Source organism: Heptranchias perlo, chromosome 7, assembly GCF_035084215.1.
Source record: "Heptranchias perlo isolate sHepPer1 chromosome 7, sHepPer1.hap1, whole genome shotgun sequence".
Lineage (NCBI taxonomy): Eukaryota > Metazoa > Chordata > Chondrichthyes > Hexanchiformes > Hexanchidae > Heptranchias > Heptranchias perlo.
The window spans coordinates 70,825,896-70,846,608 of NC_090331.1; the positions used below are offsets into that span (position 1 = coordinate 70,825,896).

The following is a 20,713-nucleotide window of genomic DNA, read 5'->3' on the forward strand; positions in this document are numbered from 1 at the left end:
ACCTAAAAAATAGCATACCGGGAATAATATAATGCAGCACTAATTTAATACAGTCATACACTAGAGATGATTTACAATGAGGATGCAATCTGGGAATATAATTTACATACTGTTATCTATATTTTTCGGTGTTCTACCTACAATATATTAAGCGTTTTACATATAGCTGGCACTTCTAGTAAGCATCACACTTAATTTCTGTCACACTAGCATATCCCCTGACTACAGCAGCCATGGACATCTGTTAGTTACCATTAAAAAATTCTGATACAGCAGAGCCAGTTACAGTTGTATATCTTCTGGTCTAACATAACTCTTAGTTGTATTTATCAATCATTTCCGTCACTTGTGAATTGCTCCCCCACAGGTGAAAAAGTATACAACAGATAAAATAAAACAGCAGCTGGTGCAAAAAGAAAGCAATCATATGGGGGTCAATTTTCGGATGGCCGAGCAGGTGCGTTCATGGCGGGGGGAGGGAGGCTCCTAAAATTGGGGATTCCCGGGGCAGGTGCGGAGCCCGACTCCAACCCGCCCACTTCCGGGTTCCCCAATGACGTGCTTAGATGTGCACGGAGCCCCCGTGTGCGGGACTCTCACCAGCAATTAAAGCCGGCGGGATCCCACTTAAAGCAATTAATTACATAGTTCAGGTCGTTTGCAGACCTGACTGGAAGGATATTTTAGAAGGGATGGGATTTTCATGTCAACAGAGCGTGTTTCCCGTGCTGGGGGAAACAATCCCAGCTGAAACAGACGTGTTGCAACCACCAACCAGTGGGAGCTGCAAAGGTCCATTTGACAGGTCGGGGGGGGGAGACCCTCACTCATTGCAGGAGGTCACTCTGTCACTTTGGACAAAGTTTGGCCTGCACCACACTCCTCCTAACACTAAAATTCACCAACTTGGAACCCGGTGTGCAGACACATTTACCTACCTTGCGGACCCCCTCAAACGTACGTCTTCCAGATGGGGGCCGCCATAGCTGCAGTCATGACCTCCTCGGAGGACGAACAGCATCACCAGCCTCGCTGGCCACCTCAGATACGTGGAGCTCCACAACACAGTGCTGTGACACATCCACCTGCACAGCAGGAGGGAAGGCAACCGCAGAGAGAGATGCGTCGCAGAAGGCACTACCCTCGCCACAGGGTCTACAGACTGAGGCTCAGTTTCCTGGACCTCTCTGAGGAGCAGTGCATACGGAGGCTCAGAGTCAGTCGCCAGGTAGTCGCGGACATCTGCAGCCTCCTTAATGACGAGCTGCTTCCGGATGGACCGAGCACCATCTTTTTACATGTCGCTGTCAAAGTCACCACTGCCCTCAACTTCTTCGCCTCCGGATCCTTCCAGAATGCCACCGTGGACATCGCTGGGGTCTCTCAGTGCATAAGGCAGGTCACCGATGGCTTATTCTGCAGGGCCTCGCACCATATTAACTTCCAAATGGATGACCTCAACCAGACGGAGAGGGCAGTGGGATTCAACGCTGTGGCTGGCTTCCCACGCGTGCAGGGTATAATCGATTGCACCCATATGGCAATACGAGCACCTCCACACGAGCCAGGACTGTTCTTCAACAGGAAGGGCTATTACTCCATGAACACTCAGCTCATCTGTGACCACCACAAGAGATTCCTTCACGTGTGCGCCAGATACCCTGGCAGCTGCCACGATTCCTTCATCCTCAGGGAGTCCAACATCCCGCCCCTCTTCCACGCACCTAACACCTGCAAGGGCTGGCTCCTCGGCGACAAAGGATACCCCCTGCACACGTGGCTTATGACACCTCTGAGGAATCCCACCACAGCGTCGATATAATGACAGCCACATCGCTACCAGATCTACAACTGAGCAGGCTATAGGGCTGCTCAAGATGCGCTTCAGGTGCCTTGATCGTTTTGGGGGAGCGCTTCAATACATGCCACACAGAGTGGAACGCATTATTATCGTCTGTTGTGCCCTGCACAACAGAGAGGGGTGCCGCTGGAGGAGGCCCCATCCACATCTGCCACCCATATTGAGGAGGAGGAGCAACCCATGGACAGAACAGCGGCTCACCTAGCTGCTCCTGAGGCCAGGGAGTCACTGATATGTGAACGATTTTTCTAACATCAGACTGTATGAAGAGTCCAGTCCTCATCACCTGGACAGAGGAGTGGCCACACCAGCCCCCTCCCCTGCCCCCTGCACAAAACAGTGGTGCAACTACACGTACACCCACTGTAGAATGACCCAATGGGTGGCATCAAGTGTGCGTGTTCATGGTGAACCTCATGAAAGGGACTTATTGCACAAGCCAGTCAAGAATGGGCAAGTAGTGGCAGTAGTGGTGATAATAATAAGATTTATTGTGAATGTGAAAGAAAACAAATATAAATAAAAAAACATGACAAATCGTCAAACACTCTTGTACATCTCCTTTGTGCTCACAAAACCTTTGGCTTACACTTCCTACTACTCCTACGTGGTGCTTCCCCTGAGGCTGGAGCAGAGGTGGTGGCAGGTTGCTCTTGTTCATGCCCTGACCGATTAGATGCTTTGGGCTGACGCCCTCTGGGTTTTGGTGACCGTGAGAACCCCTCCAAAGACTGCTCCACCTGCGCCAGAGCAGGGGCAGACTCGACCACCTGGAGAGGAGGCAGCATTGCGGGTACTGGTTGAGAGGGGGGCAACGGGTGAGACGTGGAAGCGCTTTGAGTGGCGTCCCCACTTCCATGTCCCCTTTCGCCATCATCCCTCTCCTGGGCCTTCTGGCAGCTCTTCTCCTATCAAGGCAAAACACAGAGAGGCGTGATTGAGTAATGGTTGCATAGTGACCGGCTGCATGCATTGGTGTGGGTGGGGGTGACCATGAGGGAGATGCATGGGAGGGTGCGTGTGAGACATGGCCATGAGATTGTATGAGGATTGGGTTGCGTGGTGGTGTTCGAATGGAAACTGGGACGGTGAGTAAGTGCAGGCAAGGTGAGGATGATGGTTGAGTGGATGTGAGGAGTGATGCGAGAGCGTTGTGGTGGCAGTGCAGAAGGAGTTGTGTGGTGGTGGAGGTCACGTGGAAGCCGGAGTGTGGGAGAATGCGTAAGTATACTCATTTTGGCTGACCTGGTTAGGTCATTAAAGCGCTTCCTGCACTGGACCCAGGTTCGGGAGATGTTACTGCTGCTGCTGGCTTCCTCTGCCACCTCGAGCCAGACCTTCTTGGTGGCAGAGGCAAGCTACTTCCTCCCGTCCGCTGGGAAAAATGTTTCCCTCCTCCTCCTGACCCCATTGAGCAGCAGCTGGAGTGAGGAGTCTGAGAACCTTGGAGCAGCCTTGCCTCTGGGCTGCTCCATTCTGCCAATTTGGTTCTTTGCTGAAGGAGGAGCATTGGAGGACTGCCCCTTTAAATAGGGCTCCTCCTCCTGACAGCCTATGATGCGGCTGCGCATTGCGTCCGCTGAGTAGGTCTGCAAAGGGAAACCCGGAAGCACGCGTAAGTAACTTCAATTAGGCTGCGATCGTGTGCAGAGCACACCGATTTCACTGGGCACGTTACCCACGGGCCCAATCGATCCCCCACTGGCAACACGCCTCCCTCCTAATATCGAGCCCAGGAACTTTGTATACTCAATACATTTATATATCAGCAGATCTTCTGCGCTGTTACTCACTGGAGTCAGGAGTTTTATAAGAATATTATGCTACGTAGTATTACCAGGGACACTGACATCAGCATTGGGGTGGCCCTTGCATCTCGGAGCAATAGGAAGGAGACCGTGGATCCCGCAGTATTTTGAGGGGGATTCAGAGACTGGAAGCATTTAGAGGAACACTGGAGAGGGAAGTTCTTGGAACACTGGGGGTGGTTTAAGAATCAGGAAATACTGGGAATGAGGTCTAGGGGTTTGCAAGTGATGAGAAGAGGTCCTGGGATCAGAAATGGTGGGGGTGGGGAGTGTAAGGAGGGTTGCTGGCATCTGGCAGCATGGAAAGGGGGAAGAAGGATCTAACAGGCTTGTAGGGGAGAGCTGTCTGGAAGTAGAAAATTTAACATTTAGTACACTATTAGTCAATTAGCCAACTTCTACCGTCTGTAATAAACATAAATTTCCATAAACAAACTAAAATTGCCTCATAAAGCATTCACCTTTTTTAAATAATGATGAACTTTTGAGAGAAACCAGGAAATTATAGACCTGTTAGCCTAACATCTGTTGTGGGGAAGTTATTGGAATCTTTAATTAACGAGAGTGTGACTGAGCACTTAGAGAAACATGAGCTGATTAGAGAAAGCTAATATGGATTTGTAAAGGGTAGGTCATGTCTAACGAACCTAACTGAACTTTCCGAGGAAGTAATTAAAGTAGTAGATAGGGGAATGTTTATGGATGTAGTTTATATAGACTTACAGAAGGCATTTGATAAGGTTCCACATAAAAGACTGTTAGCTAAAATTAAAGCTCATAGAATTGAAGGCAAATTATTGACCTGGTTAGGATTAGAAGACAGAGATAATAGGTATGTACTCGAATTGGAAGGAAGTGACTAGTGGTGTCCCACAAGGTTCTGTGCTGGGGCCTCAACTATTCACTATATTTATTAATGACTTGGATAACACAATAGAGAGCCATATCTCAAATGTTCGCCAATGGCACAAAGATTGGTGGCATAGTAAGTAGTGTAGACGGGAGCAGAAAATTACAAAGAGACATTGATAGATTAAGTGAGCGGGCAAAACTGTGGCAGATGGATTTCAACGCAGATAAATGTGAGGTCATCCATTTTGAACCAAAAAAGGATAGATCTGATTATTTTTTAAATGGTGATATATGTCCAAGTCAGGATGGTATGTTACTTGGAAGGGAACTTGGAAGTGATGGTTTTCCCATGCACCTACTGCCCTTGTCGTTCTAGGTGGTGGAGGTCACGGGTTTGGGAATGCTGTCGAAGAAGCCTTGGCAAGTTGTTGCAGTGCACCCTGTGGATAGTGCACATTGCAGCCAAGGTGCACTAGCGCTGGAGGGATGTTTAAGGTGGTGGATTGGCTGCCGATCAAGCAGAGTACCAGCCTCATCAGCTGGTACATCACACCCCTGACTTGTGCATTGTATGGTGGAGAAGAGGCTTTGGGGAGCCTGGAGGTGAGCCATGCCGCATAATACCCAGCCTATGACCTGTTTTAGCAGCCACAACATTTATGAGGCTGGTACAGTTAAGTTTCTGGTCAATGACGAGCCCCAGGATGTTGACGGTGGGGGATTCGGCGAAGGTAATGCCATTAATTTTCAAGGGGAAGTGGTTAGGCTCTCTCTAGTTGGAGATGGTCATTGGTTGGCACTTAAGTGGCAAGTAAAATTTGCACCTCACATCAGCCCAAGCTTGGATATTGTGCAGGTCTTGTTGCACGCGGGCATGGAATTGCAAATGGAATCGAACATGTGCAATCATCAGTGAACAGCCCCATTTATGACCTTATGATGGAGGGAAGGTCATTGATGAAGCAGTTAAAAATAGTTGGGCCTAGGATGCTGCCCTGAGGAACTCCTGCAGCGATGTCCTGGGGCTGAAATGATTGGCCTCCAACAACCACAACCATCTTCCTTTGTGCTAGGTTTGACTCCAGCCACTGGGGAGTTCTCCCCCTGATCCCCACTGACTTCACTTTTGCTAGGGCTCCTTGGTGCTATACTCAGTTGAATACTGCCTTGATGTGAAGGGCAGTCACTCTCAACTCACCTCTGGAATTCAGCTCTTTTGACAACGTTCACTTCAAACAATTATGAAAAACAACCAAAAAGATTTTGTTGGAGATTGAGCCAATCATTTGGCTAAATGCTAATCACGTATCTTCAGACTGCAGGATAGGAACGTAGGATAGCCCCTTGAGCCTGTTCCGCCATTCAATGAGATCATGGTTGATCTGTGACCTAACTCCATATACCTCCCTTAGCCCCATATCCCTTAATACCTTTGGTTAACAAAAATCTTTCTATCTCAGATTTAAAATTAACAATTGAGCTAGCATCAACTGCCATTTGCGCATGGGAGCTCCAAACTTCTACCACCCTTTGCGGGAAGAAGTGTTTTCTAACTTCACTCCTGAAAGTCCTGGCTCTAATTTTTAGGCTATGCCCCCTAGTCCTGGACTCCCCAACCAGCAGAGATAGTTTCTCTCTATCTACCCTATCAGTTCCCCTTAATATCTTGAAAACTTCGATCAAATCACCCCATGATCTTCTAAATTGAAGGGAATACAACCCTAGTTTGTGTAATCTCTCCTCGTAATTTAACCCTTGGAGTCCAGGTATCATTCTAATACATCTATGCTGCACACTCCCTCCAAGGCCATATATCCTTCCTAAGGTGCAGTGCCCAGAACTGAACACAGTACTCCAGGTGTGGTCTAACCAGGGCTTTGTATAGTTGTAGCATAACTTCTACCCCCTTGTATTCTAATCCTCTAAATATAAAGGCCATTGACCTTTTTGATTATTTTCTGTACCTGTCCATGACATTTTAATGATCTATGTACATGGACCCCTAAGTTTCTTTGGACTTCCATTGTTTCAAGCTTTTCACCATTTAGAAAGTACTCTGATCTATCCTTTTTAGGTGGATGACCTCACATTTGCCTACACTGAAATCCATTTGCCATTCTGTCTTCAGCCGATTCAGTGCTCTGAGAAAAAATATCAAGCATAAGTAAAGGCTTGTGAGAGACGCCGAGGCCTTCAAATAAAACTTTAAGAATGGTATTAAAAGAAACAAGACAATTCAGTGGATAAATTTAGTCATGTTACTGTGAAATGCCATTTTTAAAATTTTGATTTTGTTTAAAACCCTTATCTTGGACATTGGACATTGGACATTTTAGTTACTGAAAAAAAAGTAGGCAAAATGTTTTTCAAGAAGCAATTTGAGTCCTGTAATTGGTCCATTAACAAAATGACAGTGAAATGTTACCATGTTGATATAGGATCTTCCCATCATAAATGTTTACATGGGGTTTTTCCATTGTGACATGTTGACATATGGGCTTTCCATTAACAATGATACGGAAAGTAAGTTTAATGTGTACAGGAGTGCAAATTGTATTCAGGACCTTTAATAAATTGATAGATGACATTTCAGCAGTGAGACATTTTGTTGTTTTTTTTGTACATGTTTTCATCTTCCCTCTAGCTTTAAAAGAAAAACAATATTCTGATCATGCTAGAAAGGCATAAAATTTATAAAACAAATTAATTTTGTAAATTAATTGTATTTCTGATATAAATACCATTTCTGCAAAGATGCATCCTATGCTCCAAACATCCACTGCCGTTGAGTAAAATTTACACCCCATTAAAATTTCTGGTGCTCTGTACCACAAGGTTACAACCTAAAAAAAGTAAATAAGAATATAAAATCTAGGAATAATAAACATTTTGAAAGTCCAATTACCCCAAAATGTTACAAGTATACATGACTGATCAATGTCTACTATAAATTTTAGAAGTATTCAAGAGCCACAAACTATCAGCAGCTGTCAGTGATTAATAATTTACAAATGTAAATATTTACGGCTACTGAGATCTTTATGAAGCTCAATAGTTGATTATATAAAATGAGAAATGGAAGTCTCTCTTTGCACTACCTAGCAGTTTTTCCTAGGGCAATGGAGTCAAGACAATACTCAAATTGGTACGATCTACCACCATTTATGATAACTAATGCTGTAACAAGGTGTGTAGGAATGGCTTCGACTGCAGAACTGTGGCTTTTGTGATTTAAAACCTTCTGGTAAAGTAAGAGGTGGCGCCTGCTATTATTTTGAAGTATTATCTAATCAGAAGAATAAAGCCTACTTTTCATCTTTCCTGGAGCTTTGTTTCCATTGACTATGATTAAACAAAGCCACATTCCATTCTAATAAACAAATCGCTATACAGCAGCCTCTACATCTGGTACACGATGAACTTTTTTCAGGGATTGGTGGACTTCGGATGAGGACAGGATAACGTTTGGCTTTCCCCAGTTTTCTACTCCTTTCTTTCCTTTTAACAGTGTTAATTCATGCAGAGTATGATTCCACACTTAATGTTCAGTTCTTCACCAAAGTAATCGTTCTTTGTTTCTAAGCTTGGACAGAGTGTTTCATGAAGTATCACAGCTGAGGCTGATCCTGTCCTAATGTCCACATAGATGCAATTTCTAAAAATGTCACTGACAAGTGATTCGGAGTGGGAACTGTAGTCACTTTTTCTCCTCCCTAGGTCAGTGATGCTAAAACAAATTGTAGGGACTTTCTCTTTACTAGGTTAGTGGCGCTGAAGCCAACTGTGATTATACCAATGCTATGTTGTTTGAGATCAGTTGACTTAACATAGGCCAGGGATCAAATCTAGGACTTTTCTGGTCTATATGCCTCAATACTTCACCAGGCAGTGAGGTTATCCACTGAGCTATCACAAGAGTCAGTAGCCAGGAAAGTAGTCTCCTCGTCGTTAGTTTAATTTTTTAGCAGTTAACTACTAAACATCCGTATTACTTAATAAGTTATTTTATTCAGAGTTGTCATAAAAAGTTCACTAATCCTTCACTCTCAGCAAGGAACCACAGTTAAAGAGAGTGCAGGTTGGAGATAGGGCTACAACATTGTAGTGCCAATTATCAGTCCAGCGCTCGCTTCTTGTTGGGAGCATGGGATTGGTGAAATTCCCGAAAGTCTCAAGAATTGTGCTATTATTTTAACCTGAGCTTTGAAGTTTCAATTATGTCTTTGAAGTTCCATTCTTGTCTTCTTGGCAAGAACAGGCAAGGTGGGTTTGATCTCTGAAAAAGGGACAACTTTGCTGGCCTAATAGCCTTTCTTTGTTCCTAAAATCCTCCAGCTGACTAAATCTTACTTTTTTATTGCTACAATTATAAACTGATGCTCAGAGCAGTAGGTGCATTGCAGACTGTATAGAACAGATATTTGGAAAAAAACATTTTAAAATACTTACACTGACTTCAATGCAATTGACCAAAGGTGCTTAAAATAGCTTATCTGTTTAGCTTTAGCGCTTAAAGCCCTTGTTAGCACTTGAAATGGTGAGAATTCATTAGAACTTAAAAATGGAAAGTACTAATAAACACCTGCTTCCTTTTTATGGACCTCATAATATCTATTTTGTAAAACCATGCAGCAATCTGTTTTTAGAAAGTTCACATTAACTGACTGAGCAACCCTTTTAAAATATGTCACATATAAGTAGGGCTTTAACCCATCAAAATTATAATGGGAATAAAATTGAATGTTATGAACTATTTCCAAAACTGCATAGATCTTTATTACCTCATGAGTGTAAGTGCGCACAGGAACTCCAAAAGCTCTTGCCAATCCAAAATCTGCCAATTTGATTGCACCAGCATCATTAATGAGCAAGTTTTGTGGTTTTAGATCTCGATGAAGGACTCTGTGAGAGTGACAGAATGCCACACCTTGCAGCAGCTGGAACAGATAACTCTGCCAAAAGAGGTGTTTTGTTATGTGAACAAATATACATTCAACATCCAGAAATAAACTATTCAAACACCCATAACAGACACATTTCCATATCTGTATCACCCAATTCCTGTCATTACATTATAAATCCATGCAAATATAATTACTGTACTCGTACATAATTGGGATAACAGACAGAGCTGCTCCAATGGCTCAGGGGGTAAATGCACAATCTGCTTAAAGCAGGTGACTCTATGCAGACCTGAATGTCTTGTTTATCTGTTGTCTGTTATAATCAGACAAATTAAGCAGCCCTCTCCTCCAGAGAGGAGTGAAATTCCCTTCGTTGTAGGCATTATGATTCAGGCACTCTCTAAATATTTCTTTCTGTGCCAAGCAGAAAAAACAGCTTCCACAAGCAAGCCCGTGCTTCATATAAACTGAAATGTGACTTATGCATAAGTCTAGGAGGTGGCATGCCTGGGGTGAACAATAAACCTGAAAGATGCTGATATGCTCACTGGAAATCAGTACAAGATGGTGGTTTCTCCAATTGACAGACAAATCACACTCTCCCAGACGACAAACTATGAGCAAGAAATTGGGCCGTGTAGAGCCCGTTGTTTCAGCGCTCTGAGGCCTCCCAGAAGTGCCAAGATGGCATCTTGGATGCACACACACGTTTCCAGCATGAAGTGCACCAGACGCCATCTTGGTATCGGTATTAGCGCATGCACAAGTACCGAACACCGGCAGCGTGAAAAGGAGAAAATGGATACAATCAGTGTGTGACGCTGATTTAAAGTGATAGACACCATTTCAGACTTAACGCTCAGTCTTAAGCACGACCATCTGAACATGTCCTAGAGTGCCTGGAGGACCCCCCACCAGCACTATTTAAAAGGGACCATGCAGGATTTACAGGTTAGTGGCTGGATTATTGTTTCTGGCTGCTGATGCATTTGTACCTGCTTTTGGAGGTCTCCTATACTTAAATATTGGGACTCGGGGGCATAGCCCAACATTTAGAGCCAGGAAGTGCAGGAGTGAAGTTAGGAAACGCTTCTACGTGCAAAGGGTTGGAGAAGTTTGGAACGCTTGTCTGCAAACGGCAGCTGATGCTAACTCACTTGTGATTGATAGATTTCTGTGAACAAAGGGTATTAAGGGATATGGGGCTAAGGTGGGTATATGGAGTTAGGTCACAGATCAACCATGGTCTCAGTGAATGGCGGAACATACTCGAGGGGCTAAATGCCACTGCCACTCGCTGCCTCCTGTTATGCGTCACCTTCTCCTGCAAGAAAGCAGATCATGTGTCTAGGTGATGTGCCTGTTATAATTGAATAGCTGCCAGTGTGTGTGATCTGTGAATTGTGGGTGGGCTTGCAACAGTGATAATGTGTGAGGGTGAAAGGAAGCATCTGATTGGAAAAGTTGAGTACTGATGGAAAGAGTTTGTTGGTATGTGGGTGATGGGGAGTGTAGTGTGTGGTGCAGTTGGTGGGAGATGCCACTTGACAGTTGACCTCACTCACCTTGACCACTCGTGTCAAAGCCCTGAACTTCTTCCTGCACTGCATCCATGTTTGTGGTGCTTTGCGCAGGCATTGACTTCGTCCCCCACTGCCTCTTGGGCATATGTTTGGAGGGCCTCTTCCCCTCCCCCCCCACCCCACCCCACAATGGATATAGGATGTCCCTCCTTCTGTCCACCTCTTGCACCAAGGCCTTTAGTGCATCAGCAGAGAACCTTGGTGCATGCACTCTCACAGGCATGGTACCAACTCAGATCGACAGATTGATGAGGTCTGGCATGCAGGTTGGAGGATATGGGATTTAGCAGTGCGCAACCTTTATTCAATGTTTTAACATAACTCATCAGTTTGTAAAGATAGGGACGGGAACATAGGGTTGTGATTTACATGTGCAATGTCTGATCTCCATTCAGACTCCACGCAGACAGCAGAATGTTGTTTTTAGTAAATAACAGGTACAGGCCACCTTTAAGAGACATTCTCCCTTTAAGAGATTGAGGCTCCCCCTGCTGGTGGAAAGTGCACATTTACTTGAATCGACGTGTAAGGCCTAGATTTCAACACCGCTTGAAGGTGAGTACTGAGGCCAGATGAAGTTCTTGTCCTGCCTGCGCAAGGGCCATTGGGCGCGGTTTAATAGCAGATCGCGCTACCCGCTCCCAATAATAGGCCTTATCCAATTTTCCCCCCTATGGATCAAATTTATTAAGTAAAATTGAACAGAAGAGCTAACAACAAATTTCACTAGACGATAATGAAGCATACTTGATTTCTCACCAATACTTGAAAGCAGTTCCTAAAATAATAAAGTAATAAATATCTCAAAACTTTAATAATCCTTGTAACTTGGAACACATATCTGTAGGAAAATTTATACAAGATCTTGGCAAAAGCAAAGGTTGATAAGCCTTTTAATGCTCTCCAGAAGCTTCTAAATTTTTGTCCCCCTCCTTGTGGTACTATCTTTAATTGTTTCACCCTGTAAGTTTGACTGACACACTAACTTCCTCTCCTACCAGTGGTGTTATCCCTAGAACCATATGATTTCATCTGGAGTTGTGATGCAAATAAGGATCGGCCAGAAAATTGAGTGCTATTTATACTCAAAAATTAGGCAGTTCTTAAAACAGTGCTTATCAAATTAGCACTGACTTACATCTAAAGATGAAAATCGGCTCCATTGTATCATCACAGAATTTCGTCTCTAGACCTTTGACTCTAGAGCCAATTTTTTAATGAATGCACACATGAATGGCCATTTGGGCAAGGGGCACTTGAAATAATAACCGATCAATAAGTGAACTGGGGAGAAAGTGGTTGGAGGTGAGGAGAAAGAAACAGTACCAGACAAAAATTTGAGAATTGTTTAATCAGCAGACAAATTTGTTAGCATCATATAACCAAATGTTTAAATATACAAAATAACCTGCCACTTCCTGATTTAATGTGCACTCAACTCTTTACACAATAAGATTATGCTGAACAAATCCAATTCAGAATAGGTTTCAGCCTTTATACAAACCTGCTATTTGAGCTAAAGCTAAAATCAATGTCAATGTCTCTTTTGTTAGCAAACATTATCGATTTAACATGATGGGGTATTAGTGATGTTCTAAAGTGCAGTGCCACAGAATGTTATGATGTAGGATCATTCCCACAATTCCCTACATGTCAAGTTCTTGATTATGAGTGTGCCATCAGTGAGGCACACAAAGGAGATTAAGTGCAACTCCACAACAATGCATGAAAAAAGTCAAAAAACAACTCATCTGCTTTTGCACGCCTCTTAGTGGTTGCCTTAAGGGACGAATGAAAATGGTGCCAGGCTTGAATCACTGAAGGGCGGGGTGGGGGATGGAGGGGACAAAATAAAAAATGGGTGGAAATTAATGTCAGTAGCATTTAGATGAACAAATTCTGCATGATTGGGTTAGCCCATGTAAATTATGGAAAACATAACCTTCTAAGTGAAAAATTAATTTAAATTCGTAATTACCTTAACTAATTGCAAAGGGAGTCCAGTGGGTGGAGCAGAGTCCATATACTTCTTCAGATCTTGATTCAGGAACTCGAACACCAGGTACAATTTCTTTTCACTGTGGATAACATCGAGTAGTCTAGGGCAAAAGTACACATATTACTCATGATGATCTATTACAATATTATGCTTTAGTGGGTTCATCACAATATCCTTGTTATCGTGAAATGGAAATTAAAAGTAGGGATTTATCACGTTTTGTTTCCTATCAAAAATTTTAAACAAAAGCACGCTACAGAAGTGCAGCACGAAGCAAAATTACATTATACAACAGAAGCCTTCGCTAGGATCCTGCTATTACTACTTTATTTCATTCTGGATAACAAGAAGAATACATTAAAAACTTCAGAGGAAATTGTCTTTTTTTCCCCTCAGGTTTCTTCCCTCCTTTCCTGAAGCCATTGGAAGATCTAGCTGTACAGTTCCAAATGTGCTGGCAGCCTTCCAGTGAGTGATCCAAATGGCCATTCTTCAAATATGAGCCAAGACAGTGAGCATCAGCAGGATATTTGACAACAAGAGCATCACAACCAAACCTGATCATGTTCTCAACTGATGCCACAAAAACAAATGTTCCAGCTAAAGTTACTGTATAATGATCAGGAACTATGGCTTATTTACCCCTCCCAGCTAAGTCAAGACGTGCTCTGCTCTGTTCACCAGCACTGTTTAAAATTAGGGTCTGAATTAAAGTGCTAGTGTGCAGAGTGAGGCACCTCTTGACTGCAACAGCAACCAGTTACTTCATCAGTTGATAAGTTCCTCCACAGTCAGGTGGGTAGAGAGAGGCAAAGCACCAGTACTTCATACATACTTCCAATTAAAATTGAAGTGGTGAATATGATGGGAGAAGCCTTCAAGATTCAGGCAGACGGGAAACATTCCTAAATCACTGGCGCAAACAAATTTATGGTCAACTAAATGGGTCTTGATTTGGACTTCTTCGATAGGTTTGGGGTAAATTGAGGGCAAGAAGGATTTGCTGGAAAAGAAAGTTGGAGTACAAGACAATGCAATTAATCTTGATTTTAATACAAAGACGGTGCAGATGGGAGGAAGAACATATTTAGGCTTTGAAAGAAAAAAAGCAAGTTCAGAGGAACAATTACCATAGTAAAAGCAAGAAAATAAAAAGAGCCAAGAATGGTTGAGATGAAGAGAGTATGAAGGTGAGAGAAGAACTGCGTATCAGACACAAGCTTTTGTTCTTCAATTCTGTTAGAAGGGTTTCTTCATATATGCGAGTAGTCTTGATGTCTTGGGCTTCATAGAAAGTTAAAAGTTCTTCAGGGGAAAAATAAGTGTTTGGGACAAAAGAGGTTACCAAACCTCTTGGAGGCAACATTGCCTCTAACAACTATGTATATAAGGTACAGAAAAAACATTTCTACTTTCTATTATATTGGTGACCCCAAATGTTTTTATTATTAACTATAGAACTTGTACTTAAGCCCACTAACTGTCCTGAAGTCTTACTTTCAAACCTTGCTAAAAATACTTTGTGCTCCCCACAAGTTTGTAACATTGAGGTTTGACTGGATTCAATGATCTGGTGGGTATGTCAAACATCTGCCGCCTTCAACTTCTGATGTTCATACAGCAGCAGTTTGTTAATAAAGGATGGTTCCACAACTAGGTGACTCAGAAATTATCAACAATCATTTACTTAAACTGTAGAATATACAAAAAAAAAATTGTCAAGTAGTAAATGAAGCAGCTTACAATTTGCTTTTTATGTTTATAGATGCTTATTCTGAGCTATTCATATTTTCCTTGTTAAACAGAGCAATGCCTAACCTGACTAAAAAAACAAAAATAACTTGTCTTACTTCACAATGTTTGGATGATTCAATTCTTTTAACAAGGATATTTCTCGTATAGCAGTACTTGGCACTCCTTCCATTTCACTAGAAAATAAACATAAAAATACAAGTTTACAATCTGAGTGTATTGCTTAATATACAGTCACAATCAGAGCCGCCCCCCCCCCCCCCCGCAGTATGTGGCTGTTACCTTCAGCAATAGCTTCATTGTCTTCCACTCATCCTTTATACTGAAATTCAATCTTCAGAATTTTTTTTGCAAAATTTCCAAATACTAAACAAGCTGAGTGTGGTCTAATGATTAATTTCTCCAATTTTTAATTATTTTAATAATGGCTGGAGCTCGCCAAGTATATCAAAAGGAAACCCGAATAGTGAGGAAAATCAATTCCCATCCACAGGTGTTAACAGAATAAAACTCAAAGATTGCAAGGTCTTTGTTAAGGTAATGCCATTTAGAGAGAAATAGTGTATCTTTTAGTTTATATTACCTCTCCTCATTCTTCCTCCCAAAATGTATCACTTCACACTTCTCTGCATTAAATTTCATCTGCCATGTGCATGCCCATTTCACCAGTCTGTCTATGTCCTCCTGAAATCTGCTATTATCCTCCTCCCTGTTTACTACATTTCCAAGTTGTGTGTCATCTGCAAAATTTTAAAATTGTGTCCCCTATACCTATCCAGGTCATTAATATATATCAACAAGGAGTGGTCCCCTAGGGGACACCACTATATAATTCCCTCTAGTTTCAAAAACAAACGTTCACCACTACTCTCTGCTTTCTGTCTCTTAGCCAATTTCGTATCAATGCTGCCTCTGCCACTTTAACCCCACAGGCTTCAATTTTGCCAACAAGTCTATTATGTGGAACTTTATCAAATGCTTTTGAAAGTCCTATTCACAACCTGCACCACCTTCGTCAACCCTCACCGTTATTTCATTGAAGAACAATCAAATTTGTCAGACACAATTTGCCTTTAACAAAGCCGCGTTGGCTGTCATTTATTAACCCATGTTTTCCTAGTGAAAATTAATTTTATCCCTGATTACCGTCTCTAGAAGTTTCCCCAAAAAACAAAGTTAGGCTGACTGTCCTGTAGTTACCAGGTTTATTCTTCTCCCCCTTTTTAAACAGGGATGTAACATTTTCAACCCTGCAGTCCTCTGGCACCACTCCCACATCGACGGTGGATTGAAAGATTGTGGCCAGAGCCTCCGCTATTTCCACCCTTGCTTTCTTCTGCAACCTAGGATGCATCCCATCCAGATCGGATGACTTTTCTACTTTGAGCGCTCCAACCTGTTGAGTACCTCCTCTTTATCTATTTTTATCCTATCCAATTTCTCTACCTCCTCCTCTTTTACTGTGACATTAGCAGCATCCTCTTCTTTCGTGAAGGCAGATGCTCATTCAGTACCTGAGCCATGCCCTCTGGCTCCACAAAAAGATTTCCTTTTTGGTCCCTAATCGACACCACCCTTCCTTTGACTATCCTTTTACTCTTTATATGTTTATAAAAGACTTTAGTATTCCTTTTAGGTTACCTGTAAAATAAATTTACATATTTAGATGATAAACCAGGCTGTTGCACACACGGAGTCAAGACCAAGTGCAGTCTTCAGTTGAAGCAGAGTTAGAGTGCAGCGGATAAGTGGACCCTGGAAGCATAGATGTATTGAATCCCATTTTAAAGGCACACATTCAGGCCTTATTTTTACACAATACTTTTATTTGATATTATTTATGTAGTTAAATAGCAATACTTATGGCAATTTGGGGAGCAAAGAAGCATAGTTGGTTGGAACATAGGAGTTACTGTGCAGTACAGATTGAGGAGCTTGGAGATGCAAAAGATTTACTGAGGCCCTACAGCACTCCAATGGCAGGAGGGTATTATTACAGCGTGACAAGTTTACTTAGATAGGTTCTATTATAAATGTGGATATAGGAATTTATTAGGAGAATAGTTGACAGAAAGTATGGTTTTATAGGAATGGTGTATATTATACACTCAAAATAATAATATAAAACCAAGGCTTGTCAGAAAAATTGACGGTCATGGAATAAAAGGGACAGTGGCAGCATGGATACGAAACTGGTTAAGTGACAGGAAACAGGAGAGTACTGGTGAACGGTTGTTTTTCGGACTGGAGGAAATATACAGTGGTGTTCCCCAAGGGTCGGTACTAGGATCACTGCTTTTTTTGATATATATTAATGACTTGGGCTTGGGTGTGCAAGGCATAATTTCAAAATTTGCAGATGACACAAAACTTGGGAGTGTAGTAAACAGTGAGGAGGATAGTAAGAGACTTCAAGAGGACATAGACAGGCTGGTGGAATGGGTGGACACACAGCAGATGAAATTTAACGAATTTTGCGAATGGAAATCCGTTTCCAGTGGTGTGCCACAGGACTCAGTGTTGGGTCCCTTGCTGTTTGTGGTATATATTAATGATTTGGACTTGAATGTTGGGGGCATGATTGGCAAATTTGCAGATGACCACAAAAATTGGCCGTATAGTTGATATGAAGAGGATAGCTGTAGACTCCAAGAAGATATCAATGGGTCGGTGGAGTGGGAGGAAAAGTGGCAAATGGAGTTCAACCCGGAGTAGTGTGAGGTGATGCACTTAGGGAGGGCAAACAGTAAAAGGTAATATGCGGTAAACAGGAATATATTGAGAGGGGTAGAGGAAGCATGTGCACAGGTCCCTGAAGGTGGCAGTACAGGTAGATAAGGTTGTGAAGAAGGCATAGGAATGCTCTCCATTATTAGCCGAGGTATAAAATACAAAAGCAGGGATGTAATGATGGAACTGTATAAAACGTTGGTAGGGCCACAGCTGGAGTATTGTGCGCAGTTCTGGTCACCACATTACAGGAAGGACGTAATTGCTCTGGACAGAGTGCAGAGAAGATTTACAAGAATGTTGCCAGGGCTTGAAAATTGCAGCTACGAGGAGAGATTGGATAGGCTGGGGTTATTTTCCTTGGAGCAGAGGAGGCTGAGGGGTGACTTGATTGAGGTGTACAAAATTATGAGGGGCCTAGATAGAGTAGACAGGAAGTACCTGATTCCCCTAGCTGAGAGTTCAAGAACTAGAGGACATAGATTTAAGCTGATTGGCGGAAGGATTAGAGGGGACACAAGGAAAAACTTTTTTACCCAGAGGGTGGTGGGTGTATGGAATTTGCTGCCCGAATTGGTGATTGAGGCAGGGACCCTCAACTCTTTTAAAAAGTATCTGGACCTGCACCTAAAGTGCTATAAGCTGCAGGGCTACGGACCGGGTGCTGGAAGGTGGGATTAGAATGGGCACCTGGCTGTTCTTCGAGCCGGCACGGACACAATGGGCCGAATGGCCTCCTTGTGTGCTGTATGTTCTCTATGGTTCCATGGTTCTTAACGCCAGAGAAGTGCGAAGTGATACATTTTGGCAGGAAGAATGAGGAGAAGCAATATAAACTAAATGGTACAATTCTAAAGCGGATGCAGGAACAGACAGACCCGGAGGTATATGTGCAAAAATCTTTGAAGGTGGTAGAACTGGTTGAGAAAGCGGTTAAAAAAGCATGCAGGATCCTGGGCTTTAAAATAGAGGCATTGAGTACAAAAGCAAGGAAGTTATGTTGAATCTTTATAAAACAGTGGTTCGGTCACAGCTGGAGTATTGTGCCCAATTCTGGGCACCGCACTTTAGGAAGGTTGTGAAGGCCTTAGAGAAGATGCAGAAAAGATTTACTGGAATGGTTCCAAGGATGAGGGACTTCAGTTACGTGGATAGAATGAAGAAGCTGGGGTTGCTCTCCTTAGAGCATAGAAGGTTAAGGGGGGATTTGATAGAAGTGTTCAAAATCATGAAGGGTTTAGATAAATAAAAAGAAATTGTTCCCATTGGCGGAAGGGTCCAGAACCAGGGGACATAGATTTAAGGTGACATGAGGAAAAACTTTTTTATGCAGCGAGTAGTTATGTTCTGGAATGTGGAAGCAGAGTCAATTGTGGATTTCAAAAAGGAATTGGATAAATACTTGAAGGGAAAAAATTTGCAGGGCTACCGGAAAAGAGCAAGGGAATGGGACTAACTGGATTGCTCTTACAAAGAGCTGGCACAAGCTTGATAGGCTGAATGGCCTCCTTCTGTGCTGTTACCATTCTATGATTCTATTAAATTAAAATAAGGACAGAATGTATGACTTTAAAATGGGAACGGAATTACATCTGTGCATCCTGGTCCAATCATTCCCTGACCTCAAACATCACCACCCCTCACCTGAAGACTACAATTTGGTTTTGACTCCCAGTGTGCAATACCACAGATCAACTATTAGATTTTTTTTTAAAAGGTGAGTATTTTTTTTGACACTACAAATCTCTAGAAATTAAATATATTTTTCACATCTTCACATTTTCATGTTATAAAAAGGATTTGAACATTATATTTTAAACATCAGTTAGCAGAGGGATGCATTAAATGTCAATATTTACAAGGTGCAAAATAATTCACTGAGGATTTTGTCACTCTGGAATTACTTGTGGGTGTTTATTATCTCTTACTGCTGGTTATGGCAATATGAGGAGTACATTTTAAAAATATTATCAAATTATTATGTGGCATGGGTATTGCTGAAGTTTAACAGAGTAAAACCAAGCAGCCAGCAAAGAATTTCCCATCCCATCTTCAGCTAGGACCACTCTACTCTTTAGGGTGCTGGCTTGTGCGGTTATCTGGAGTCGAGTTGGAAGAATCCCTTTGCCACTGACAGGTCTACTCCTCCAGGTCCCATTAATTAACCAGACTGGTTGATCAGTTATCAACAGCACCTGAAGTACTGTGAACCTATTTGCCTCAAAGTCTGCCACATAGGAATGGCTTGGTTCCAAACTTCCATCCCTCGGCGAGTCATCTTACACCCACCCAAAGTCCTCAAGTACAACCCCACCCCCAAAAAGGATGGCAATTAGCTCATCATTAGACAACTAACAAATGTGGGTTAGAGCAAAGACAGAAACAGTAGGTACCAGGAACTCATCAGGAGCATCATGGTGAGCAGTACAATTCACTGTAAAATGTATGAACGCATTACTACTATCCTCCAGACCACAGCGTGGACAGACATCATACTCCTCCAGCTGCAGGTGTGGAGCATCTACTTGCTTCTCTGCAATCCAATCATACTAGGCCCCAAACCTTGGATAAGTGAACATGTCTTCTCATACCAGGCCTTCAAGTAGCATCTTTCAGCAGTGGTCATAGAAAGTGTCAAAGTTTCATCAGCTATATGACAGATATCTGGCTTCTGCTTGGTGAAAAGACCTGCGAGGTGCAGCTTGTGATGTGCAAGCCACCTTCGTACTCCAGATATTCACGTTGCTAGCTGTATACACTCACCTTCTGATAACTCAGTTGTTTTTTGTATGATAAAAATATGAATTATCCAATATTTTGAATCAGGCATTGTAAATGACACACCAAAGTGCTAAAAACTTGAATCAGCAGATAATTTGAAGCAATCAACTTTGAATTAGAAAGAGTAGAGATTGGTGTAGGCCAGAGCCCTCCCTCCCTGCAACTGTTTCCCCTTTTTTGCCACAAATGCATCTAACAGCTTGGTTCGCCACACCATCTCCCCTCTCTGGCCAATGTCAAGTTAAACTAGACTGTTTGCAACCTCAGCGTCATGTTCGTCCCTATTTATCCCTCTGTAACATCACACAGCTCCAGAGTCCTCAGTCTATCTGCCACTGAAAACCTCAAACATGCCTTTATCACCTCCACACTTGATTATGTCAATGATCTCCTGGCCAGCCCCCCATCCTCCATCAGCTCTACAAACATTTTGCTGCTTGTAT

At 42.7% G+C, this 20,713-nt stretch overlaps 1 protein-coding gene across 9 annotated transcripts in view; it reads right to left on the reverse strand.

Annotated features, from left to right (window-relative positions):
- Positions 1-20,713, reverse strand: part of LOC137323838 (cyclin-dependent kinase 2-like) — a 37,230-nt gene that overhangs the window by 10,925 nt on the left and 5,592 nt on the right. For 3 of the 9 annotated variants that reach the window (XR_010963455.1, XM_067987826.1, XM_067987825.1), the window contains exons 2-5: positions 14,858-14,935; positions 12,987-13,107; positions 9,303-9,473; positions 7,263-7,364 (exon numbers count right to left, since the gene is read on the reverse strand). Coding sequence is in view for 8 of the 9 variants with exons in the window: in XM_067987826.1 (XP_067843927.1) it covers positions 7,263-7,364; positions 9,303-9,473; positions 12,987-13,107; positions 14,858-14,935 (472 nt within the window). In the remaining variant the exon portion in view is untranslated. Of the gene's footprint in view, positions 1-2,339; positions 2,770-7,072; positions 7,166-7,262; positions 7,365-9,302; positions 9,474-12,340; positions 12,826-12,986; positions 13,108-14,857; positions 14,936-20,713 lie in introns of those variants that run through there. The other 6 variants (XM_067987824.1, XM_067987828.1, XM_067987830.1 and 3 more) reach the window with 6 other exon arrangements.